General features: G+C 49.6%; 6 protein-coding genes across 6 annotated transcripts; 4 read left to right on the forward strand and 2 right to left on the reverse strand.

Annotated features, from left to right (window-relative positions):
• Positions 1–433: 433 nt before the first annotated feature.
• On the forward strand, positions 434–1,069 carry A1O9_01387 (uncharacterized protein; the record flags this gene model as incomplete). The annotated part of the gene is made up of 1 exon (XM_013410545.1): positions 434–1,069. One exon carries the CDS (start codon positions 434–436, stop codon positions 1,067–1,069), a length of 636 nt encoding a protein of 211 aa, XP_013265999.1.
• Positions 1,070–1,648: 579 nt separating this feature from the next.
• On the forward strand, positions 1,649–2,011 carry A1O9_01388 (uncharacterized protein; the record flags this gene model as incomplete). Its single annotated transcript, XM_013410546.1, has 1 exon — positions 1,649–2,011. The coding sequence occupies exon 1, from the start codon at positions 1,658–1,660 to the stop codon at positions 2,009–2,011; it is 354 nt and encodes a 117-aa protein (XP_013266000.1). The 5' UTR covers positions 1,649–1,657.
• A 1,479-nt stretch (positions 2,012–3,490) lies between these two features.
• A1O9_01389 (uncharacterized protein) lies at positions 3,491–6,293 on the forward strand (the record flags this gene model as incomplete). Its single annotated transcript, XM_013410547.1, has 2 exons — positions 3,491–5,644; positions 5,694–6,293. The coding sequence occupies 2 exons, from the start codon at positions 3,491–3,493 to the stop codon at positions 6,291–6,293; spliced, it is 2,754 nt and encodes a 917-aa protein (XP_013266001.1).
• A 790-nt stretch (positions 6,294–7,083) lies between these two features.
• Positions 7,084–8,348, reverse strand: A1O9_01390 (uncharacterized protein; the record flags this gene model as incomplete). The annotated part of the gene is made up of 2 exons (XM_013410548.1): positions 7,084–8,150; positions 8,201–8,348. 2 exons carry the CDS (start codon positions 8,346–8,348, stop codon positions 7,084–7,086), a joined length of 1,215 nt encoding a protein of 404 aa, XP_013266002.1.
• Positions 8,349–8,987: 639 nt separating this feature from the next.
• On the forward strand, positions 8,988–10,370 carry A1O9_01391 (uncharacterized protein; the record flags this gene model as incomplete). The annotated part of the gene is made up of 1 exon (XM_013410549.1): positions 8,988–10,370. One exon carries the CDS (start codon positions 8,988–8,990, stop codon positions 10,368–10,370), a length of 1,383 nt encoding a protein of 460 aa, XP_013266003.1.
• A 549-nt stretch (positions 10,371–10,919) lies between these two features.
• On the reverse strand, positions 10,920–22,393 carry A1O9_01392 (transformation/transcription domain-associated protein; the record flags this gene model as incomplete). Its single annotated transcript, XM_013410550.1, has 2 exons — positions 10,920–22,264; positions 22,327–22,393. 2 exons carry the CDS (start codon positions 22,391–22,393, stop codon positions 10,920–10,922), a joined length of 11,412 nt encoding a protein of 3,803 aa, XP_013266004.1.
• Between the last annotated feature and the right edge of the window lie 1,124 nt (positions 22,394–23,517).

The following is a 23,517-nucleotide window of genomic DNA, read 5'->3' on the forward strand; positions in this document are numbered from 1 at the left end:
CTAACAACTCAAGCAACACATGTGAATAGTTTAGTTTTCAACCGGCATCAGATCGGTGATTTGAAGAAAGGCTGACTTGAAGAGAGACTGGCATTGACTGTCGTCGAGAAAGTTCGTGTGGATGGTGACCAGGTAAATGCCCAATGCCAGTGGTGGGTAAAATCTTAAAACGGCAGGTGGCGTTTCTGGGGAAGCTGCAACTTGCGACTCCGAGCATTGAATATTATTGTCGTCATAAACACATCCCACCAATATTCCATTGTGTCCCTTCAAGTTGTCGAAACACCAGCTATTTCAATTCGTATTTCCATAAATTCCCTTCATCTCCTTCCATTTTGCGATTATTTCACGCGAGGACTCGACTGTGCATGCAGTTGTGCCGCATGACTCGTGCCTCTGCTCCATCGACCATCCTACATGCCCCTCTCCCACGATGGCCTATGTACCGGGACTGACGCTGCCCGCGTCAATTTTCTCAAACACGCCAATCTCTATTCTCCTTCCCCTAGGATTAGGTCTCGGATCGGGCTTGGTATCACAGCCGGGAAGACTACGACCCAAGAAATTTTCTGACCGTGCCGCTCAAGAGCGAGGGAAATTCCGCAGCACAGAAGAACAATACCTTGCCTTGAAGCAACCTCCCTTCAGACCCCCTCCATGGGTCTTCGCCCCTGCTTGGACAACGCTATACCTGATGATGGGATATGCTGCAAACCGGGCATGGACCACCGGAATGGCTAGCTTGTACCCCAGTGTGGTGGAGAACACGCGGCGGGGTGCAACGCTATATACGATCCAGCTAGGATTGAATATCGTATGGATGCCTCTGTTCTTCGGCATGGGCCGACCAATCGAAGCGATGCTAGATATCGTGACCTTGACAGGCACAGTGGGTTATCTCACATACATCTGGAGCAAGGTCGACCAGACGGCAGCCTATTGCTTGACGCCGTATCTGGCTTGGCTTGGTTTCGCCACCTATCTGACCGCTGGGACAGGACATTTAAATGGATGGACGATCAAAGGAAATGAGGAAACCCAGGAAGAACTTACCAGGAAGGAGTCATAGTCGATACATTGGGAGATGGATCAAGTCGTTCTGGTAATGAATTGTCACATGGCGCATAGTTGTACACTAGGCGAGGCTTCTTGCTTAGATCGCCTAGAACATTTACTTCTGTTCTCAAGGCAGCCTGACATCCCATTTTTCATGCGATTCGATTAAAGAAGACAATCGCTTATTATTCGAGATCATCGCTCTACTCAAGCTTGCGAACTCCTTGTGATGCAGTGTTGGTGGTTGTTGCCTACAGGAACGAATACCCCTGCCCGTCCCTGCATGGCAATACATGCATGTGATTGGGGAGTGACTTCTGTCGGTTGCAACAACAAACATCCCACAAGCACTCGTCCCGCAGTCAGCACTCATATCTAAGGTAGAGCAGGAAACTGAGGTGGCTATTTGTCCCGGGCGACGAGAAAAGATCACCAATCTCCCTGTCCTGCGAACCACCACCAACAAGTATTTTTCACCCATCGAAGCTGGATTGGGACTCACTGAGATAGAACCACCATGTCATATACTAAAGGAACGTGTAAGTGTAAAATATGGTGGTCGCACAACAGCTGGTTCTTCTGGTTCTTTTCTTACGCTTACATGAAATCAGGGGACACAGGCGAACAAATCCGGGACCACAAGCTGGCAACGTCAATCATCAACTTGCACGGAACTGAGGATTGCGTTTTGGATGACCGGTCGTTAGACCTTCTCAAGCAATTTGTCCTTGGTCGATGCAACAAAAGGCGTGAGGAAATCTTGACGGCCCGAGGGTGGATGGACGAACATGGTACAAAACCAGGCGATACGGCTATCGAAAAGGATGGAAGTCTTGTCGGATTACTTATTGCAAGATACGGAACAGACGCGGCAGCTCTGGACGAGAGGGACTGGGAGCTGCTTGAAGAGTGGATGGCGAAAGGCATGCCACCCGGGGAACATGTCCAGCGATGAGCGAGGACAAGACATCAATGAAAGAAGCCACGCACATGACACGCAGGAAGTGAACCGTGAGTACTCCGTAGATGACTATCAGATAGTAGCATGCAACGGTTTCTTAGTGACAAAGCCGACAACAACACCGGCGTCGTGCCTGCATCTGGTGAGCAAGGTACGAGTAAACTCGCACGAGTACGGAGGTGTGCATCAAAAGTTGTGTAAGAGGCTTTTTAAAATACCGGGCTATCGTGATATTTTACTATATACTCTACTCTAACAGGTTATTTATTCTAGGCTAGTTAGGCCTTGTTAGGGAATAGAATGCCTAATCCCCCCTAAGATGTCCCCCTAACTTAAGCTAACTTTGAGTACTATTAGACATCTATTAGGGCTGAAGAGAATCTCTAGGGAGTGTTGCTGTAGAAACGCAATTAAAATTAAACTTGTCTTTCAAAATTATGACAGTGTCATTAGAAGGCCATGTCATTCTCTACTAGCGCGTACACAACTTTTGATGCACACCTCCGTACTGACTCCGTGTATTCAGCAGTTAGGACCTGTAGTTGCTACGGGGGAATGATACTCGATATACCCCTTCATCGCCCCAGTGCGCGGACCTTTGCCTATGACCGACCCCGATGTAGTAGGGCTTGGCGGCGCAGGCTTTACTGTTCGCAGCAGTCCGAGAGCTCCGTAGGGAAGGGTCGAGTACCGAGTACCCTGTTGCCAGCATCGACCTCGTTCCTTACCTAAGGGTACGATAGGCACCAATAGTAGGTCACTAATTGCCAAGATAGTTAAGAGACGGGCTCCCTTTCCCCCAATTCCACGCCTAGAGGGCCCAGAGCGCCTAAGCTAGAGACCTTCGAAGTCGCACGTCGTTAAGCGTCAACGTCAATGACGAATCGCCGTCCTTCTCCAACCTTGTCGTCGTCGCAAACTCCATGCTACCTTTCCTTCTTTCAATCACCATCAACAACAAAGCTGAGACTGCGTCGCCAGTTCAGCAATTCAATCTCTATCTTTCTCTATCCTGTAGGTTCACTACTTGACTCTTTCTAGCAGCCACCACCTCACCTCTGTCGGCTCTCGGTTTCGCCGCATCACAATTTGTCTTCTGTTCCCTCACTGCTACCAATCACTTACTTTCACCCTACCAATCTATCTTATATACTTGTTCTTGTTTGATCAACCTGCACCTTCAGATAGGAGCGTCAATGCTCGCGACTTCTCTCTTCTTTTGACGCCCCACCTATTCTCACTCGTCGTGCACCCAGAACACTTCATTCTCTTGACTCCAGTCTAACATCTATCATGTCTTCTTTTAGCTTTCAGCACAGCCACCTCAGATCAACCAAAGACGACTTCACTTGAAAGCCTTCCCTGATTTTTGATCTCCTCAGACCCTCCAATGAAATCGGTCGCCAGCCTCGAATAAGTGGTTACACAGCTGGTCAAGTTGCGACCTTGAAGAGTCGGACATTATGAATCCTTATGAAGCATATGGTTCACCCCCTAACGAGAGGTCCCCCCGATACCGTGCACGGGATGACGACACGTATGATCGAACCGATTCCTACAGACGAAGATCTCCAGGTAAGCGAATCTGTACTTTCGCCGAGTCCACCTCCGTTGACTTTTCCAGTGAACGACAGACGTCGCCCACCTCCGCGGACTCGATCGCGCTCCCCTGCCGCCATCGATCGTTATCAACCGGAAAGAGATCGTCCGGCTCGAGATGACTTTTACGAGCCACAGAGAGCTGCGACACGTGAGCGAGATGATCGCCGGAGAGCTCCATCGCCCACTGCGGCCAACATCGATCGATATGTTCCGGGTCAAGAACCTAACAAACAGGTCGTCCGCGTGAATCCTTTGGCCAATCCTCTATCGTTGGAGACGCAAGCCGGCTTCAGCTACTTCGCTGATTGGTGGCGTTGTGAACAGCAAATCAAAGAAGAGAAGGAGAGAGTTAAGCATGGAGGCCGCAGACCGTCGGATCGCGTCAAAGGTGAAAGAGAGGCCAAAGAAGATCGTGAGAAAGAAAGATCCCAAATCCAACAAGGCTACGACCAATACAAGCAAGATTTCCAAGTCAGAATGGCCCGACAATTCGTCCAGCTCCACCGAGGGGAAGAATGGTTCAAAGAGCGATATGTACCCGAAATTCGAGATCCCATTCGAAAACGAATCATGGAATCTCGGGAGGGTGCCTACGAACAATGGGTCAAGGATATCGAGAGTGGCGTCTTTGACGACTTCACACTCGAAGGCATCTACAAGAATGACAGCGATGGAGCCGGTGGCATGATTGAGAAGGAAGAAGGTGAAGCCGTCGGTGGTAACGAAGTTCTCGGCGTTCTTGATCTGGTTCCCGCCAAGGGAGGTGAGCTTCGAGATGAATCTGTCCATCAGCCTGCTTTACTCATCAAGACACTGGCACCAAATGTTGGAAGAGATCGGATCGAAGAGTTCTGCAAAGAACACCTGGGCGAAGGGGAGGGTGGCTTTCGAGGCTTGTCATTGAGTGACCCTAATCCGGCCAAGAAATTCCATCGAATCGGATGGATTATGCTCAATCCTGGTCTGGAGGAGGACGCTGACGCCATGCAAGAAGTTGAACGTGGTGACGGCCGTGAGGATGACGAAGAAGGAGAAGAGAAGCCGGAGATCGAGAAGGTCACAATTGCTCAGAAGGCTCTGGAGTTGGTGAATGGGAAAACCATCACCGACACCGTCAGGGGCGATTTTACGTGCCACGTTGGCGTTCATAACGTCCCGAGTGCTCCACGAAAGAAGGCTCTGTGGGATCTATTCTCTGCGTCGGAACGTGTGGAGAGAGATTATCAGCTTGCCCGCAGATTGGTCGCCAAGTTAGACAACGACCTGGGTAAAGATGAAATCACTTCAGGTCTTGCCAAAATCGACCATCGAGTAGAACAGATGAGGAGCCAGGGACTCTTGCAGCCACCTCCTAAACCGAAGAAACCCAGTTTTGAGGACAACGATGACGAAATCAAGTTCGACGAAGAGGGAGAAGAAGGCGAAGAGAACGATGACGAGCAAGATGACGACGAGTTGTTGTTTACCAAGAAGAAGCTCGACCTCATGGTGGAATACCTTCGCCGAGTCTTTAACTTTTGTCTGTTCTGTGTCTTTGAGTCGGACTCAGTCCATGAATTGGTACGAAAATGCCCAGGCGGTCATCTACGAAGGCCTCGAGCAGGACTCAGCACCATGGCAAAGGCTGCTGCTCGAGCGAGCGCATTCGGAGAGCCTTTCCCCGGGAAGAAAAGGGACGGAAAAGAGAATGGCTACGACGAGGATTCAAGTCCTGTCCAGGAACAGCGCTCTCAGAAATTCAACAAGACCGACCAACAACTTCTTAGAGCCTTCAATTGGGTCAAGACGTTCGAGGAAAAGATTCTCCAAATCCTGGAACCTGAGGATGTCGATTTGAAGAAAATCGGCGGTAAACCTGTGGAAGAAGCAATCGACGAGGAATTGGCAAAATTTGTCAAGCAAGAAGACGAAGCCAAGTACCGATGCAAAGTCCCTGAGTGTGCGAAATTGTTCAAGGCAGAACACTTCTGGAAGAAACACGTTGAGAAGAGACACGATGAATGGTTTGCAGGGTTGAAGAACGATGTGAGTGCTGCCCTAGATATCTATTTGACCCCCAACTGACCTTGAATAGCTTCAACTTGTCAACCGATATGTGCTTGACCCTTCACATATCGCGCCTTCACGATCAGATGCCAATTCCAATGGACATTTCCCTCTTCCGAGCAACCATCATCTCAATAATGGTACACCTCGTGGCTTCAGTCTTCAAAATATGGGTATGAACATGATGAATTTTGGTCAGAACTCGATGATGGGAATGCCAAACGTCCCCACTCCTTTCCTTCCTGGCGTTGGCTTCAACGATGGTATGAATGGTGGATCACACACTGGCGGGCCCATCCGACGTGGCGGAGGCCGATATGGCAATAGATCAGGTCCATATGATCGAAACCAACGTGGCAGCCAACGTGGATACAACAACATGGGCGGGATGCAGCGAGGCAATTTTGTTCCAGGCATGAACCCCGGCTTCATTGCTCAAGGTGGAGGTGGAGGTGGCGGTAAATGGGGAGATGGCAGCGGTGGAATAAACGCTGTAGGACCTAGAGAAGCGGTCCAGGGGCGCAGTATCAAATCATACGAAGACCTCGATGCTCAACCGAACGGTGGATCAGGTGGAGGTGCTCAAGCCGCCGCTCAAGCGGGAGCAGGTGCCGAGCTGGACTATTAGGGCTCAATGAACATAGAAGATTGAGCGAGCAGGGCCCGGGGGGGGGCAACATTTGAGCCCTAGATGATTTGACAGTGTTTGAGTATCATAACAAATAAAAGGGAAAAGATAGCGGTGTAATTATTACTGTCACACTGAGCCTTTTCCTATTGCCAGACACTTAAGTGCACACAGGACCTCTACTACCTAGATTGCTCGTCCCCTCTCACGGTACGCTTCGTAGTGATGATGATCTGATTTTGACCTCTGTTCACCCTTCCCTGCCCAAAACACGCCGGAGAGCCGTTCTGCGGTTCTCGAAAGTCGACGTGAGATGGATGTCTTGGTCGAGACGATTGCAAATCCTATCTAGATTTATAGATGAAAGTTTCAAAAAGTCCAATGGGTAGCATTGGTGGACACACAAACGTGGTTATGGAGGGAGGTGGGTCAGCAGGTATGTATATATGTGTTGAATGAGTCGGTTGAGGAAGATGCTATCAACGTACACACGGATGCGCTTGATCAAAGGCCACGAGCACCATCTGTCGCATACATTCTGATGTCTATCTCCTCAAGACGGTTCACTCGAAATCCCTCTTCCAAAAGCGTATTTAAGCAGAGTCGTTGTTTGGCGAAGACACAGCACCCTACGACGATGGATTTCTAAGCCTGAAAACCTCTAAGAGCGCGCCCCTCGTTTATCGCTCCAAAACCTTTCCCAGATACATCTCCGATGCGTGTTCAATTCATGTGCACATGCACAATGGCCGATACCTAATCATTTCACAGCGTTGTCTCGCACGAGCTTTCACGTTCGCTTCCTCAACACTCGTCTCCCAGCGACAGGCTCAGCAACCACGACCTTCTTGTTTGCCGTTGTGGGATTCCGCTTCAGCGCAGATTTTGCCGCCGTCGCGGCCTTTGTAACGCCCCTCCTGGCCATCCCCGGGCTTTTCTGCTCGGCCAATTTGCCCGATGCCGCGGCGGCGCGTCCACGCTTCGGCTTCACAATGGTCGTGCTCGTAGAGGTTGTCGAAATGTCGGTGCTTGCGCTGTGTGTGCTGGACTGGCTGGTCGTGCGCTGAGGCGAAGATAGTGCCCTCGGCTCTGGGCGAGGAGGTGGAAGCATTTTCCCCCTTGCCGCTGTTGTCGTGGCCCCGGGTCTCTCCTTCGAGGCTGTCCTGGTCATTCTCCCAGCTGTACCTCGCTTTGCTTGTTCAATCATCCCGTGCACACTTGCCGATATCGCCGACGTGGCTGCTGTCGCTGCAGATTTGAATGGACTGACCGGCTTAAGGGGAGAGATGGGTCTTGCAATCAAGCTCTTTGCTGGCGAGCTTGGAGCCATCGGGTGTTCTTTGATCGGGGAGCGAGGAAGCGTTCGAGAGTTGTGAGAGCGTGGTGAGAGCACAGAGTTGGCTTTCACGGCTCGGGAGGCAGTACGTGTTGCAGGTGCTGCAGCTTGACCAGCTTTGGCGCGTTTATTGTTCTTCATCACCGGGAGGTTGTCAACGCCAACGACATGTTCATTTTCCTTATCAGACGCGATCTGGATGGTACTCTTCCGCTTCTTGCCTCGATTCGGGGTTGCTTGAGGAGCTGGACGCGCCGGGGATGGAGCCTTGACGATTTGCTGTTGTGGTAGTGGTGGAAGAGGTCGTTCACCGGGAACCCTTTCGGTCCTGAATTGTTTGGAGGCTGGAGCCTGAGTCCTGGCGGGTTTCGATTTGGTGGCTTGGTGTTGTTGGATGAGTTCAGCCATGGTCATCTTGCGAACGGCCAAGGGAATTCGATTGACGCGTCGTTCAATGCGAGCTCGAAGGTCAGCACATTGAAGTGCATAGCCCGCTCGAAGCTGGCGTGCTCGTTCCGTGACTGCTGGGGTTAGTTGATACTCCAATGACATGGAGGAATCCGTCACTCACTTTCTAGCTGAAGATTGTCCATCAATGCCTGCTTTTGTGACTGCGTTATCCTCATCTTCTTTCGAGGACTTCCAGTCGGAGTAGCTGCGGGAGCAGGGTCCTCCTCCATTTCGCCGGACTTTCTTTTGCGCGTATTTGCAGGAGGCATGGTGGCAGAGCTGTCAGTCAGGTGTAGGAGCCCCTAGGTACAATGGAGGGAGTTTTTCGATGCAAAATACTGTGCTCTGGAGGTGTGAGGTTGTCGAGTGGGTGAGAATTGACGTCTGGTTGCGTTTTGCGTTCACGGATGCAGTACTCCAAGTTGGGGAGGAGTAAACAAATATGGGTGGGTTAGCGTCTAGGCATTGATTAAACACCTGATGGAGTACGGGGGAGTGCGGATTGGTACGGGGGAGTACAGGCCCCGTTCGTGCGTCTTGATCACATTGGCGGGGCAAGTCCTCACCCCCTTACATCGTCACTGCCATCACTTTACAGTATACGCACGAGTATGCCTTTCTTGACATGGCTGTGGCGTGGACTGGGAACCTCGTCGTTGATCGACAGAGGAAATACTGCCCAGCCCGCGTGTTATGGTAAGTCCTTCGTATCGAGTTCGAAGCATGATCTAAAGGCGCCAGTCCATGACGTATTAGGACTAGCTCGTGCGGTGATCGACTTCAAGTCCAAGAACGATTTGTATCCGTGTGTGCAGCAACAGACCCATAAATGCAATGCAAGCCATCGCCCAGATGACCCGGTCTTGAGAACAGAAATTCCCATGTAAGCCCCCATCGATCTTTGAAGCATGTCTACCAAACAACTTGAAACCATCTCAGGCCTATCTGAGCGTGCACAAGCATGCGCCAGACCAGACGAGAATAGGAGCCCCATCTGGGACATTTACAACAACCAATGGCATCCTCGAGATAACCCTGATGGCTATATCAGCATCGGTGTTGCAGAGAACACTCTTATGCAGAACGAACTCTGCGACTTCATCAATTCCACCACCAAGGTGACCGGAGACGCCTTCACCTACGGCGACGGTCCGACAGGCGGCAAGCGGCTGAGAAAGGCCGTTGCAAGATTCCTCAACAGGAAACTCGATCCTGCCGTCGCCCTAGATTTCGAACATGTCGTCGTCACGAATGGAGTTTCTCATGCCATTGAGCACACTTCGTGGGCGTTTTGCAACCCAGGCGACGGCTATCTCCTGGGCCATCCTTACTACGGCGCCTTTATCGCAGATCTGAATCTCAGACCAAATGTCGAGGTCGTCAAGGTGGCCTTCCAAGATGTCGACCCCATGGGCCTTGCAGGAGTGGCCAACTACGAAAAGGCCATATTATCAGCAACGCAGAGAGGAGTTACAGTCAAAGCCCTCATGCTCTGCTCGCCCCACAATCCCCTGGGTAGGTGTTATTCCCGGGAAACCATCATCGAATACCTGCGGCTTTGCCAGAAATACCAAATTCATTTTGTGTCCGACGAAATCTACGCCTTTTCCGTCTGGAAGAACAAGCATGACGCAAACCCACCACCCGTAGAGTTCACCTCGGTGTTGTCTATCGCCCTGGACGGCATTATCGAGCCTTCACTCGTTCACGTCTTGTACGGCATGAGCAAGGACTTCGGCGCAAATGGACTGCGTCTTGGGTACATCATCTCTCAGCACAACCCAGCCTTTCTCAAGTCTTTGGTTGAGGTCTGTATCTATTCTTACTCGTCCTCGGTCGCGGAGATCATCGCCGCCAACGTCCTGGAAGATGACGAATGGGTGGATCGCTTCATCGAGACAAATCAAGCCAGGCTATCCGAGAATCACAGTTTCGTGGTGCAATTCCTCAACAAGCATGACATCCCCTATTTTCCAGGCTCGAACGCTGCGTTCTTCCTCTGGGCGAATCTCGGCCAGGCGTATTCACGAAGAAAAGACGTGCATAAACATGAAACGGGTGAAGACATCACGAAAACAATCATGGGTCTTCTGTTGCAGAACAAGGTGTTCCTCGCCAGCGGAGCCAACTTTGGCGCCGAGCTCCCCGGTGTTTTCAGGATCGTCTTCAGCCGGCCAAAGCCCTATCTTGAGGAGGCCTTGAAACGGGTCGTCGAAGCGCTTGGCCTGGACGCGGTTTCGGAGGCCGTCCAGAAGATGGAGAAGCTTGAATTGAAAACGACTCCATTGTGAACCGAAATTCGGCAATGACTTTGGCGAGCAAGGCCACTATTGATCATGTTATACATCAACCTTCCTTTAGGGTTGCATACACATTCGCATGCTTGACTCTATTACCAAGTTGCCCCGATCACCGAAATGGACCAAGATCCGAAAATGAGATTCATGACAACAAAACGAAAAAAGGTATCCTTAGAAAATTGCTAGTTGGTATGATACTATACAAGAAGAGCTAATTAGCCAGGAGCACAAGACTAAGCTACTTGGTTTCTTGTCCGACCATAGGAAATCCACAAGATCGCTCCTAGCTCACCTCGAGAAAAGACAAGAAACTTTGGCTCTTGATACTCTGAAACAGCGTCGCTGGTCTCCCTGTTTGGACCGCAATGGAACTTGCCCACCCTGATCATATTTATCCTCATGCCATCGTCGTCAAATCATCATCAGTCCAATGTGCCCTGGGCTCCAATGAACGCCACGCCAAAACTGCAACAGGAAGAATGAAACCCAAAGTTACTTAATCCTCAATTCTTGAATACCAGCCGCGGCTCATGACCTTATTTACAACCAAGGCATCCACAGCCCATCCATCGCGCTCAACTTCATGGGATCCGTTGCTTTACTGACGAGATCCACCACGTTCTGACACGCAGGCAGCACGCCGGCTACGCCCGCCGCTTCGGGAGTATTGCCGACGCTTCCTTGAGTTTTCGCCAACGTCAGTGCCCTACGCACGACGAAATCCGCGTTCTGAGACACCAATTCTCGGAGATGTTGGCCTTCCATCTTGGCTTCGCTGCTCGAATGGGATCGTCCTGCTGCCCAATTGTACATTTCGTCACGCACAAAGATGCTGAGTTGTTGCTCCATTTCGTAGCCTTGATCTTGTTCTGCGAGACAACGGGCGATTGCCATGAGAGATGCTGTAAAGATGCCTTCGATGGCGAGCGGGCCGATCAGTGTTTGTAGGTTGGGAGTCAGACGGCATGGAACTGCTTCCGGATTGAAGAAGTACGCCTTGGCGGAATTGAGGTTGGGCAATAGATCGCTTGCCCAGATGTCACCAGTTGCCCGAGAAATTGAGATTTTGGTTGGATAGCGAGCGGACATGTGCATAATGTAAGTCATGAAGGTCGTGGCCGCGAACTGATAGGCGAACTGTCGTCGGAATAGCCAAAAGTCTGCGTAACTGGGGTAGATGGCCTGGAAGTAACTGAGTGCAACAGTATTTGGCAGCCACCGTTCCTTGATTGTATTGAAAATTTCGGTCTTCATAACTGCAAGTTGTTCTTGCGATCTGGGTGAGGACTTCTGTTGCTCAGCAATTGCACGAGATTTCTCGAGCAGGAACATCATGGGATCGTCGCGGGACATTCCTGGCATTTTACGGACGTGGTCCTCGTAGATTGATTGCAGGGTGACGTAGGAAGAGTCATCTTGTACCAGTCGAATGTAGGGGGCAATAGGTACGAATATCGGAAGGTGGAAGTACAAATTGCGACGACGAGATTCTTTTCGTTTGGCGAGAGTCTGGTTGAAAATTCGGAACAGTTGAACGATTCGCTCTTCTCGACGAACTTTGCCTCCTGTAGGATGTTGCACTGCGAAAGGATGAAGCGAGCCGTCATGGCCGCGGATAGTAAGTCTCCTATGACATATACTATTTCCGCGGACAACCTCGACGGTAGGCATGAATCGCTCGATGCGAACAAAGTCGGTGTTCTTGTCGTTGTGTTGCATATATTGACCTGGCACTTCGATCGAGTCGTCAAACTTCAGGAATTTGAACTCACTCAGGTGATGGCTGTAGTTTTCAAGCGGATTCCACTGTTGTTTGTGATCCAGCTTCTGCTCAAACTTGTCGCGCCATCTTCTCAGCTTGTGAATGTATTCGTACATGGTAGGTCTTTGCTGTACGAAATCTGCCTCGAAAGACTTGCGGATATGAGCTGGAAGTACAGATGTTACGAACCGGGCGATATTGGCTTCTGTAGAAGGTGGCAATTTGGCTCCTTCGGCGTAATTGATTGGAGCCCTACTAATATAGGCCAGTCCGTCGTTTAGAAGCGCAACAATGAGTCGGTGGGCATCCTCGTCCGGGGGGCATTTGAAGTGCTTCGAAAGTTGATCAGTCATTGTCTCCATGCTGAGGGCGAGCAATGGGAAAGCAGTCTTCAATCCAGCCATAATTTCATCAGTGTGATCCCACGGCTTTTTAGGTTCTTCCGTCTTTTCAGCTTCAGCCCCATTTGCTTGATTGTCTCCATTGGGCTCTTGCTTGGCCTTGGGCGATGAGGCTCCATTTGCCGGTGTTTCACCATTTGCTGTACCTGGTCTTGATCCACTTTCGGTTTTTTCTTGCTTAGCTTGCTGCTGGCGTTTCTGATTATCGAATTGCTTCCTCTTGGTGAGAAATTCTTCGCGTGTCGCCCTAAGATGATAGAAAAGAGCTTGGGGGAATGCTTTGGCGATTTTTACGAGCACTGACTTGGCAAGCGGTGCTTCCTTATGTTCAAGGCTTCCCAGTAACTGTGGTACGAATGTAGTCCAGTACCATATGGGAGTCTCTCCCTTGAAATCTTCGAATGCCTTTGCAATATGCCCCTCCTCCTCATCCAAGCTTAGGAGCCATAGAACGCGACTGAGCATTTTCCTGGACTTGGCACTCTTATACAATCCCGCTGCTTCGAGATAACAACTAACTGCATTACTAGCAGCTTCGATATTGGCTGGATTCTCCTTGAATTTGCGGTCAGAATACTGACCCCATTCAGCCCACGCTTTCGGGAGACGTAGGTCATAATACAAGGCTACACCAAAAGCCTCATTTGCCTCTTCTGCGTGTTGAAGTTTGGCCAAAAACATGCCTTTCAAGGTGTAAAACTCAGCCTTTTGTTGCGCGCCGAAGTAATTAAGATTGGTATTGTTGATAACATCCAAGCCATTGTTGAGTTCAGATTTGTTTTGATAGTGACACTTGGCTTGTTCTCTTAGCTTGAGAAAAGCCTCTTGGATCTCAATGTTAGGCAGGGTATAGATCTTCCCAAGCTGATTGATGCAGACTTCTGGCATCTGATGTTTCCTAGCGACATGGGCAAACTTGTTGATTATCCAAGCGGTCTCATGGTAGCCACGGAAAGCATACGAATTGTTTCCGACATTATTTCCGCCTTGAGGTAACAGAGGTAGATAGGTCGAGTTCACAAGTTGGAACACATGCTGACGCCAAGTGACTAGGTCTTGCCAAGCGTTGATATCATCCCAAATATTTGGAAGGCGATCTCTCCAGGCTTGTAACAATAGCTTAACTTCCTGCGATTTGTTGTCGAGATTGCGCTCATTGGTACCCATGAGACTGTCGCAGATCACACTGGCGTCGTGCAACTCAACGAGCTGTTGGAAATTTTGCAAAATCGGTATGTGAGCATTAGTGATGCGTTTAGGAAGCTGATGCCATTTTCGAATTGAAAGCTGGATGGCTTCGTCACAAACATGCTGGAATTCCGCTCGAGACACTTGCTTAGAGTTATACCGCAGTAGAGCCATGAATGCTTGAAAGAAAGTTCGTCTGGGGGTTGGTGCATCGGACACCGACTTGATCATGCCGTCTAGTTGATTGCGATTTTCGTCGCCAGACCATGCCTCATAGTTTCTCCACGCCGACTCTAGGAGAAGGTCGCTGAAATTTTCGTGTTTGGCAAATTCGCCGAGAATGTCCCATTGTTGCAGCTTCTGTGCGCAGATCATCCAGTGATCTTCCCAAAGAAAGTACTCTCCTTGTGAGAAGGGAACGACACCTGTCCTGGCTTTGACTTGTGCCAACTCCCACAATTGTTGCGCCTTGTCCCATATACCATGTTGTTCGTATGAAAGCGCGGCATTCGTTTCCATGAACTTGCATCTTCGTCTCCAGGTGCCGTAGAATAGATCGTCTTCTTGCAGGCCCGCATACACTTCGACGAGCGCATCAAGGTTGCTCTCGCGCACTTGTGGGGTATCGATGAGAGGGTCGACGGTAGACTCTTCCAATGATACTAACGCAGTGTACCAGGCATCATAAGTCTTGCTCAAGAATTTCATCACATGTGGCGGTACCTTAAACCGGGGTTTAGCGCGTACTGCACCCTCGAGCAAGGCTTGGACAACATTCGGACGTAGATTGAGTTGTCTCTGATGGTATTCTCGGGTCAAGAGTGTGACCATGCCCTTTTCGAGATCAAGTCGCTCGTCCCTATTCAGAGCCGACCAACACAATGGAAAGAGCTTCACCCAAACGTCATAGGCGACAGAATCGTCTGCGTGCTGCAGCTGAGTGATTGGGTCAAGCAGATCGCGCACTTTAACCTCATGAATTTCTTGGTTGAAGCGACGTTGTGCCACCACTAGCACTTCAAGCCCGTCCTCGATGATTAGATCATCCCTTCGTTGGTCTGGATTCACCAAAGCCGCACTGAACATCTGTGAGACCGGTGCCATTCGTACATCCTCTGGATGTAGCCGAGCAGGCATAGACATTTCTACCGAGCCCATGATAAGGTGTGACGCTTGTTTCAACCAAAATGAGTCGGCGAGAGTGTCCCAATTCTGTAAAGTCAAGACATAGTTGAGACGGTAGCTCGCCGTCTTGGAGAGTGCGCGGTTGAAGATGCTCATAAAGCGATTACGCATCTCCACGTCCTTCGCACGAGTTCCTATCAGGAAAGCATGCTCCAAACGCACTGTCAACTCGGTTCTCGTGACTGTTGGGTCCTCGTAGATTTTGATGACTAGTTCGAGGAAGCGTTCCAGCAGGTTTTGGGTCGGCCACTTCTCAAATATCAGCATTTTGTGGAGTACAGCAGTCTTCTCCTTGAGAGTAGGCCATGGCTCATTGGAGTTGAAAACCCATTTCTCTACCATGTCCAACACTTTACTGCACATCTCGACGTTGAAAGACTTCTCCACCAAGGAGGCAAGTACACTCAAGAAGGGGCGGCGTTGTTCGTTGAGTTCACCCATTCGAGAAGACAGAATATCGACAGTCTTTTTGATGAGGTCCACGCCGAGTGCAAATTCATAAGGATCCATTAAAGGTTCGCCCAGTCGCCAGCCTTGCGGTGGAGGCCCGGGGGGGATGACATAAGCGTTGATGTGTTCCTTGGCCAACTTTTGTTGCAAAGCTTTCATTGCACCTGCAATGTGGTCATCAACATCGCTTGGACGCACCAAGGAGAGTGTCCACAAATTGTTGATCCCAGAAGTGTAGTTTCCAGAAGAGAGTGCCTCACCGATCATGACTTTCGAAAATCTTGTGGGGAAGTCGGAGGGTGAAGCATCCAACTCCATGGCGTCTTCATCCTCGGTTTTCTGCTTCGGGATCGCTTCAAGGATCTGACGAACCAATGGTGAATGTTTGCTGTTCTCATCGGTAACCAGGTGTAGGCAGTCTTGAATTTCTGGATCCTCCATTTTGAGAGGCTTCTCGAGGAGTTTCTGGATTTCCTCCATATGATTGACGATCCACTCGTTGGACTTGGTTCCCATCAATATGCGCATCACCTGCAAAGCATTGATCATGCAGGTCAGCTGCTTTTCATCCGCTTTATCAGCCTTCTCTCCAGCGAGGATGGGTAATAAGAGTTTCTGGTAAAGACCGACATCCACGTCGGCCCACAAATTTGGAGCGAGGAGTTCGCGAAGCAATTGCACACCTTTCTTGCACATGTCATTCGACTGAGCTTGTTGCTGAGCTTTCTGCATGGTCTTGGCTTTTAGCTCGGCAGCTGGCACAGGAAATCGTTCTGGTAGTGTTGTGATGAAGTTGATCACGTACTTGACCACTACTGTACGTTGCTCGAGCGGGATGAGATATTCGGCTCGGTCTTTGCCGGCGGGCGGGGGCAGCGCCTGTGTCCCGTTTGAATCCCTCATTTTCGTGGGAGTCAAGTCCGCGGTGGATTGAGGAGAGCCAGCCGAGACTCTCCTTGTTTCCCATTGTTTAATCAAGGAGATTAGGGCAAGAGCAAGTCTCTTGCTCTCGTTAGAAGGATTTGGTGGAGGGGCAATCTTGTGTAGCATCTGGATCATCGTCGGAATAAAAAATTCCCGTGACTCGTAGAACAAGTCGGGCTGACGGACGATGAAATTGAAGATGCTTTGGACTTGTTGGAGATTACCGGTCTCTTCGTTTAGGATCTTGCGTGGTAATCGAGCCCAATGGGGAGAACGCTTGTCACCAGGTGTGCTATTTGGTGCATTCATCCTGAGAGGTAGCACTGGAGCAAGGACTTCAAGGGCCTGGGCCACCAAGGCCTTGCCTTCATTCTGGTGGGCTTTCAACAATTGATTGTAGATTTGGACGGCGACCTTAGGAGGTGTTTCATATGATCTAATGAAGTAACAAATTAGGACATAAGCTGCGTACTTGTTGATCACATCCTCAAGTTTGATATGGCCCCAGGAATATTTGATGATCTCCTTACGATCTTCAGAAACCGCATCTTTGTGATACTTGAGGACGAAAGCGGACAGTTGAAGCGCCTCCATACGCGAATGATCGACGCCAGGTAGAGCAGACTCATCACTCACTTCTGGAGAAGATGATTTCCAGAGTCGCTCTAAGAAGAGATGGAAGAGTCTGCTGTCTGCAATATTACCTGCACTGTTGTTTTCTCCACGATTGTTTTGTATGTCTCTAGCCATAATGGGATTCACCACATTGTGTAGTAAGAAAGTCTTCACCTTCTGTGACTCGGACTTATGGGAGTATAGCTCCAAACATTTCTCAATGATATTGAATCGGCGATCGACAGATTCGTCGGTGATGATCGTGTCGAAGAGATACTTCGTCAATTTCAGAGGTGCCTTGATAGTGCCTTGGGAAGCGGAGGAGAAAACATCCATCATGAAGATAACATCCTCCGGAGATGATACAAGATACTGGGTGACAACATCCATCACTTGGTCCCCCGTCTGTTCGGCACGCAATCTTTGTGACGGTTGCAGCTGGTCTTTTCTCAAGCGTTGCTCAAGCTCTTGTCCAGCAGCCAACACCTTGAGTCGAAGTTGCTCGTGGTCTTTGAGCCAATTTTTCGCTGGTTCAAAGGAGCAGATGGAGTGGACGATGTAAATACCATTGATTGCAGCTGTGTGCTTTTCTTCTTCACCTTCAACTTCAAACGCGGCTTTGATCAATGCTCCAGTGCTTTTCATCACGGCTTCCCGCAGAGAGCCACTGGACTCCGAAGCCAGGATTTGTCCAAAGAATCGACCATACTTTTCTTCCTGCAAACGAGATTGAAAGAAGCCCCAGGCATCTTCAGGATATTTGTTCAAATACAGGATCAATGGGTGACGGAACGGACTCGCGATCGTACGTCGAAGTTTACTCTCCAAATCCAGCACACCGTTCACCAAGTCCGTCATGAAGCTCGTGGCCGCTGGTGGTAGCAGATGGAAAATGGTGAAAATTGCCGTCACAATCTTCATCTGGGGATTTTGTTCAACTAGCCCAAATGAGACTTTTTGAAGCAGGGACTCATCCGCGATTATCTTCATGTGTTCAAGGAGCCGAGCACCAATTTCCACCTTGAAGTAACTGGTGAGCAAGGTCAACAGGCGTGCCAGGCCTTCAAGCCCCGCGACTGTCAAACGCTTCGAGTCTTGCAAGTTCATCAAGATAGGTCTCAAGCCGTTCTGTAGCAAGTCTTTTGGCAATTTCGTTGTCTGAACCAGTACATCCTTCAAGCCAGCATTGGCAGCTTCGATGATCTCGGGCGACTTTGAATAGAGCAGCTTGAAGAAAACCGTGATGATTCTAGCACGACTGGTGTTTTGTGGGCCGGCGGCAAATTCAGGTAAACTCATGGCTATCGACAAAAGCTTGAGGCAAGACACCCTCAAGTTGACAATCAATTGGGCATTGTTGAATTCATCTGGTTTAGGGTGGAGGATTTCTGCATCAGCATCAGCTAGGGCAAGGGATTCCATCATCAAACGGTTCAATTGGTCATTGAGTGGTACAAAATCGTGTCCAAGGCCCAAGCAATAAGTGATGGCGTCAATGAAGCCTGTTTGAGACAAGAACGGCAATGCTCTGAGCGGCTTGTTAAAGATCGGCTGCAGCAGCCGTTCCTTGACCGGAGAGAGTATCTCATGCACGTCAACACCGACCATCTCTGCCATGATGGAGAAAGCATACTGTGCTGTCTCTCGGGCATTCTTATTCATGTGAGATAGTTCAAGACTAAAGGTTGCAGAAAGTTTGTGAATAGGACTGGTCTCCACAGTAAGCATTTCTTTGGTGCTGCCAGTCAAAACCTTGCGAAGAATGTACTCCAGATTCTCCCGAGCGGTTATCCTCGTACTTGCCGGGACTTCTTGAGGGGTATCTTTAATGACATAGAGAAGTGATTTGGTGATATCCAAATACTTGCTTCCTAAGAACGCGTTGCCGAGATTCAACTTGGTGATCAAGATCTTGATCCCCAAGGTGGCACCGGATTTCGTAAACCATTCGACCTCACGACACCGATGGCAGAAGGTCTGCGTCAGATGAGAAAAGAAGGGCAGCCCAGCTGCTTTGCCTTCACTGCCAAATATAGTACGAGCAGTCTCCAGTACCGTAACCATTGAGGCTTCTGCTGCTTCCCGGATGACAATGTTGTCGGAAGCCAGACAATCACAGAGAACATCTGCAAGGATGCGAGAGCTGAGATGGACCGCTCCTTCTCCGGCATGGACATCAAATTCTTTCATCTTTCGACCTGCATCGCAAAGAGCTTGCCCTAGTTCGATAATAGTAAAATGTCGGGAGATGTTAGCAATGAAGGTGTCAGCCTGCGACTTGAGATCCGGTACTGTCGTCGCCATGAAACAGGCCTTGAGGAGTTTCTTCAGATTTTCCTCTTGCTCTCGTTTCTTCTGAACCGACTTTCCAAGTTCGTTTTCTTCTAGCATATCTGAATATGTTGTAAATCGGCGGGCCATGAGATCATTGGCCTCTAACCGTAGCAAGGCAGCGAAATCATCTGGCAGCTGGTCACTTCCGATGAAAAGCTTCACTTCATTGGTGATGAGCTTGAACGATTGTTGCTTGTAATACAGATCCAAAGATTTCGACGTCGTCGACTTGGGAGTCTCTGAAATTTTTTGAATGGCAAGATCGACCCCAGTATCAAGAGGAAATGCTCGGTCCCGATTTGTCTCCATGAGTCTGATGTCAAAACTGGGCACATCATCGGTGTAGCGACGGAATGACAGCTGGTGTGGGTGATTGAGGAATTTACGGTTTCTTCCTCCAAGCTTTCCCAGTATCCGCATAGTTGTGTGAGAATGAAAGTGTTGATAAGGTTGAGGCTTCAAATGCTCGAACAAGGCAGTCATAAGATCATCCATGATTGGTGCCATGATCGGATCGAGATAATCCGCCGTGAGGTTATCCACACACAATTCCAAGGTGCGAAGTCCTTGGCCAACCAGATCTGGTCCCGCTCGGAGGGCCACGACCAAAGGCTTCATCAGGTGATTGAGATGAGGGAGTAGATGACTTAGTCTGGCAGGGACTGTAAGGGTCAATTCGACATAGAGGTCCCTGTCGTGGGGGTCTCTTGCTCCTTGAAGGAGGTGATTGAAAGTCTCCAGGAGCATTTCGAGGAGAGGGAGGATTTCCTTGTAAAGCAGTTCAAATCGGCCACCTCCAATGCTTCTGAACAATGACCGTAGGAGAATGAAGTAATGGATCGGTTTCTCTGCCGTCACGGACAACTGCACGCATTGCGTAATGATTTTCGTAATATGAGGAAGAAGGACCTGCTCGTTGTGGGCCGAGAATAATGTGACTGCCATGAAAGACAATTTGAACATTCTCAACAAAATCGACGACCGCACGATGTCGGAGGAACCTACTTCTGGCAATTTGTTCATCAGGTATTGCAACACCATCCCAGCGAATGCTGGAGAGGTGGCTTCGCTTGCCAGGAAAAATTGCGGTAGATGGAGAAGCGCCGTATGCTCAAACATCAATTCATGCAGATGTGGGATCTCTGCTTGGAAGACCTCATGAAAGGTGGCTGGATCAATACAATGGAAGACGGTACCGAAGCTTTCCAGAAGCTCTTTCTCGTCTCGAGTCATTTGGGCCATTGAATGGCTGGCCATGAAATCAACCGGAGAAGTGTATTGCAAATCGGGCTGTAGACCTTCGGCGCTATAATAGCGAAACACTCGGGCTCCTTCGTGGAAGAGCTTCGTGACCACCCGAGTCTCCTCTGCATTGTAGCCAAATGACACTTCAGCCCAGTTCATGGGGATGTTGGTTTGGTCGATGCTGAGCCCTGGAGGATTGCAAGTCTTGAGCTGGTAGAACATATTCTTCAGTCCATTGACCAGATTCTTGAACAAGAACTTGTTGTCATTCACGGGATCTGCACCGCGTTCTCGGGGATTGGAAGTTTTGATCGGAGTGGCGTTGAATATGTCGACCTCGTCCCAATCCGGAACGCGGTTTTTGTCATCCATGTACGTCTCGACCTGATTTTCTTTGGATTTGTCTCCATATTGTTTACTGAGCTTCACGGCGTTCTTGTACTGATAATTCATGGTTGCGAACTTATCGCCTATCGCATCAAGAATCATGATCAAGAAGTATCGTGCGTCTTCCTTGTTCTCAAGTTTCGTGATGCTCTCGGCCATGTTGAGCAGTAATTTCGCACTCATGGTCTGGAAACTTGTACCAGGGAAATTGTCATGCAAGTTCTTGGTATACACTTCGATTGTGCGCCGGATCTGATCACGGTGGAGAGAGTCCCTAACATGGTGTATCAGGTCGGCAAGCATACTATATGCCAACGGTCTCATGGTTTCGTAGACTGTAAGTCCATCACCAATCAAAATTCGTTCATCCAACAATTCGTCGATCTTATTCAAAAAGATCTTGCGGTAATTAAAATTAATGATGTGACGAATAGCAACGAGGAGTTCCTTGCGGGCACCGGATTTTTCTCGTGGGCAGTCTTTGAGCAATCGGACCACGACACTCGGCAGTGTAGGTAAAAAATCCGTCAACTGATTGGCATATACTCTCAGCAAGTAAGCCAGAAAACTCATGGTCTTAACCTGAGCAGTGATAAAATCGCCAAAGGCCGCGCGATTCTTGATATCTTTGCTAACACCAGTAAAGACGGTCTTGTTTGCCTCGGCGTCCGAATGGGCCTTCTCTTGAGCTTTTGCCTGCAACAAGAGAATGCTCTTGATGGAAGGAACAAATTTCTTGACGTTGGCCGCGACGGAACTTCGATGTGCTTGAAAAATTGAGACCACTATTATGGGGCATTCAGACAAGACTTTGAACGATTGCATGCCCTTGGCAAGTGGAATGTGCTCTTTCCTCTCGTTCCCGGGATCTGAGACGGTCGTATTTGGGGAGCCTGGACGAGGTGATTGTAAATTCCCCCCGGGAGGATTTGGCGTTGAGGAGGATGGTTGATGATGATTCACGGGAGAGTCGAATGTGTCCTTGACCACCTGCTCCATCATTTCAAACATTTCTTGGATGAGGTCTAAAAACGGTTGGACCTTGGAAGCTGTGGCAGCTGCTTGGTGGCGTTCCAAGTCCATGATGGTCTTCAGACAAAGAACTGCATTATCTTCATTTTCCACCCGCACCAACTCCATCAGTGTATCCACCATATCAAGCGCATACGGTTCCACCTCAGGCGGCGCATGTTGAAGTCGATGAATGATCTCCAAAATTTGATTTCGAAGGACCTGCTCGAAGGAAGTAGGTGAGAAGTCGGGTTTCCCCTCCAAAATCTTCTTGAAGACCGGCCATAACCTCGCGAGGAATTTTGCATAGGTTGAAGGAGGCGTGCATAGGCTTTCGATGGAATCACGTAGATCGGTGGCCACATTAGATTTCGTACGCGTGTCTAAACAAATGCTATGGTCAGTGTACTCGGTATAGAGGAGAGACGGGCTGATTGAGACGAACCGATCTTTGGATCTGTTAGCCTTGCGGCATAGAGGTCGATCTTTTGAGAAGCATCTGTGGAAGACATCCTCTAGACGGCTTCGAGGTCTCCAGCAGCCTTGCTGCTATGATTAGTATTATTGCGCGCCAGTAGGCATGTGCGACTTTAGATGGTAGAGGCGACGAGGCCCATTTGCGGAATCGCGGAGTAGAAAGTCGTGAAATGAATGGACACGGGGGGGCTTCGTGACAGGCGTTTCCAATGGATGGAGGGAGAAATGTAACAAAAGGATGTGAGGGAGAGGATGAGGCCACGGCCACAGGCGCGAAGAGTGAAGTGAGCCAAATTTCCTGATGGTCTCGAGGAAAATGGTCGCAGTATATAGGATCTTTAGAGGAGAGTTGGAGACAAAGTGAATTCGCGTGGGACATGCCTCTGCGAAATCCAAGTGGGGCCATGGTGCGACGAGCCAATGAGAATCGGCTCTACGTGACCTCGACCCTTGAGACATGCCACAAAAGGACTAGAGCCTGCAGGAACGGAGAAACTATATTCCGGCCCTGATCAGGTCTCCAGGCTACGAACCCGGTCGAATCTTCTGAACAACAGTGTCAGAGCATAGACACAGACTTTCATTACTATTTTATTAGGCACCACACAACGTGAGCAGACAATACGCTTTTCGCGACGGTGAATATCTCAGTCAAATACCGTGTAGCACCCGCTAAGCGGGTCATTTTTATCCTACCCACGTACAAGTTGAAAGAGACTCTGGTCCCGTATTGCTCATATCTTCATTGAGGGAGACGTCATGTGCAGCCTCGTACTCTAGTTTCGACCAATATCCTCAAAAGCCAACGCAGAATCTATCGTATCACAGATGCTCTTCCCGAGAGCCTCCCGAGCTTCACTTGGCTCGAAGTACACAAAATTCTCAAATTCGACGCTTGCTTGGGATGCTGGGATTTGTTGTTGTCGCTGCCACTTGCAGCGCTTCTCCTCCAATTGAGATCAGCGTTGTGAGGTTGCACTACCATGGCGCTGAAGATGGGGCATGATCACCCGGTGCGAATCGCCTGACGAATGGGCTCGATGTCTCCTTGTTTTCCCATCAGAGCCGCTATTGGCCCTGTGAGACTTGATCTGCCCATGCGAGTCTGCTCGCCGCCTCTGAAGATTCGAAAGCTTAGTTAGACAGTGTTTTCCCAACG

The sequence above is a fragment of the Exophiala aquamarina genome (genome assembly GCF_000709125.1).
Source record: "Exophiala aquamarina CBS 119918 chromosome Unknown aczIA-supercont1.1, whole genome shotgun sequence".
Classification (NCBI taxonomy): Eukaryota; Fungi; Ascomycota; class Eurotiomycetes; order Chaetothyriales; family Herpotrichiellaceae; genus Exophiala; species Exophiala aquamarina.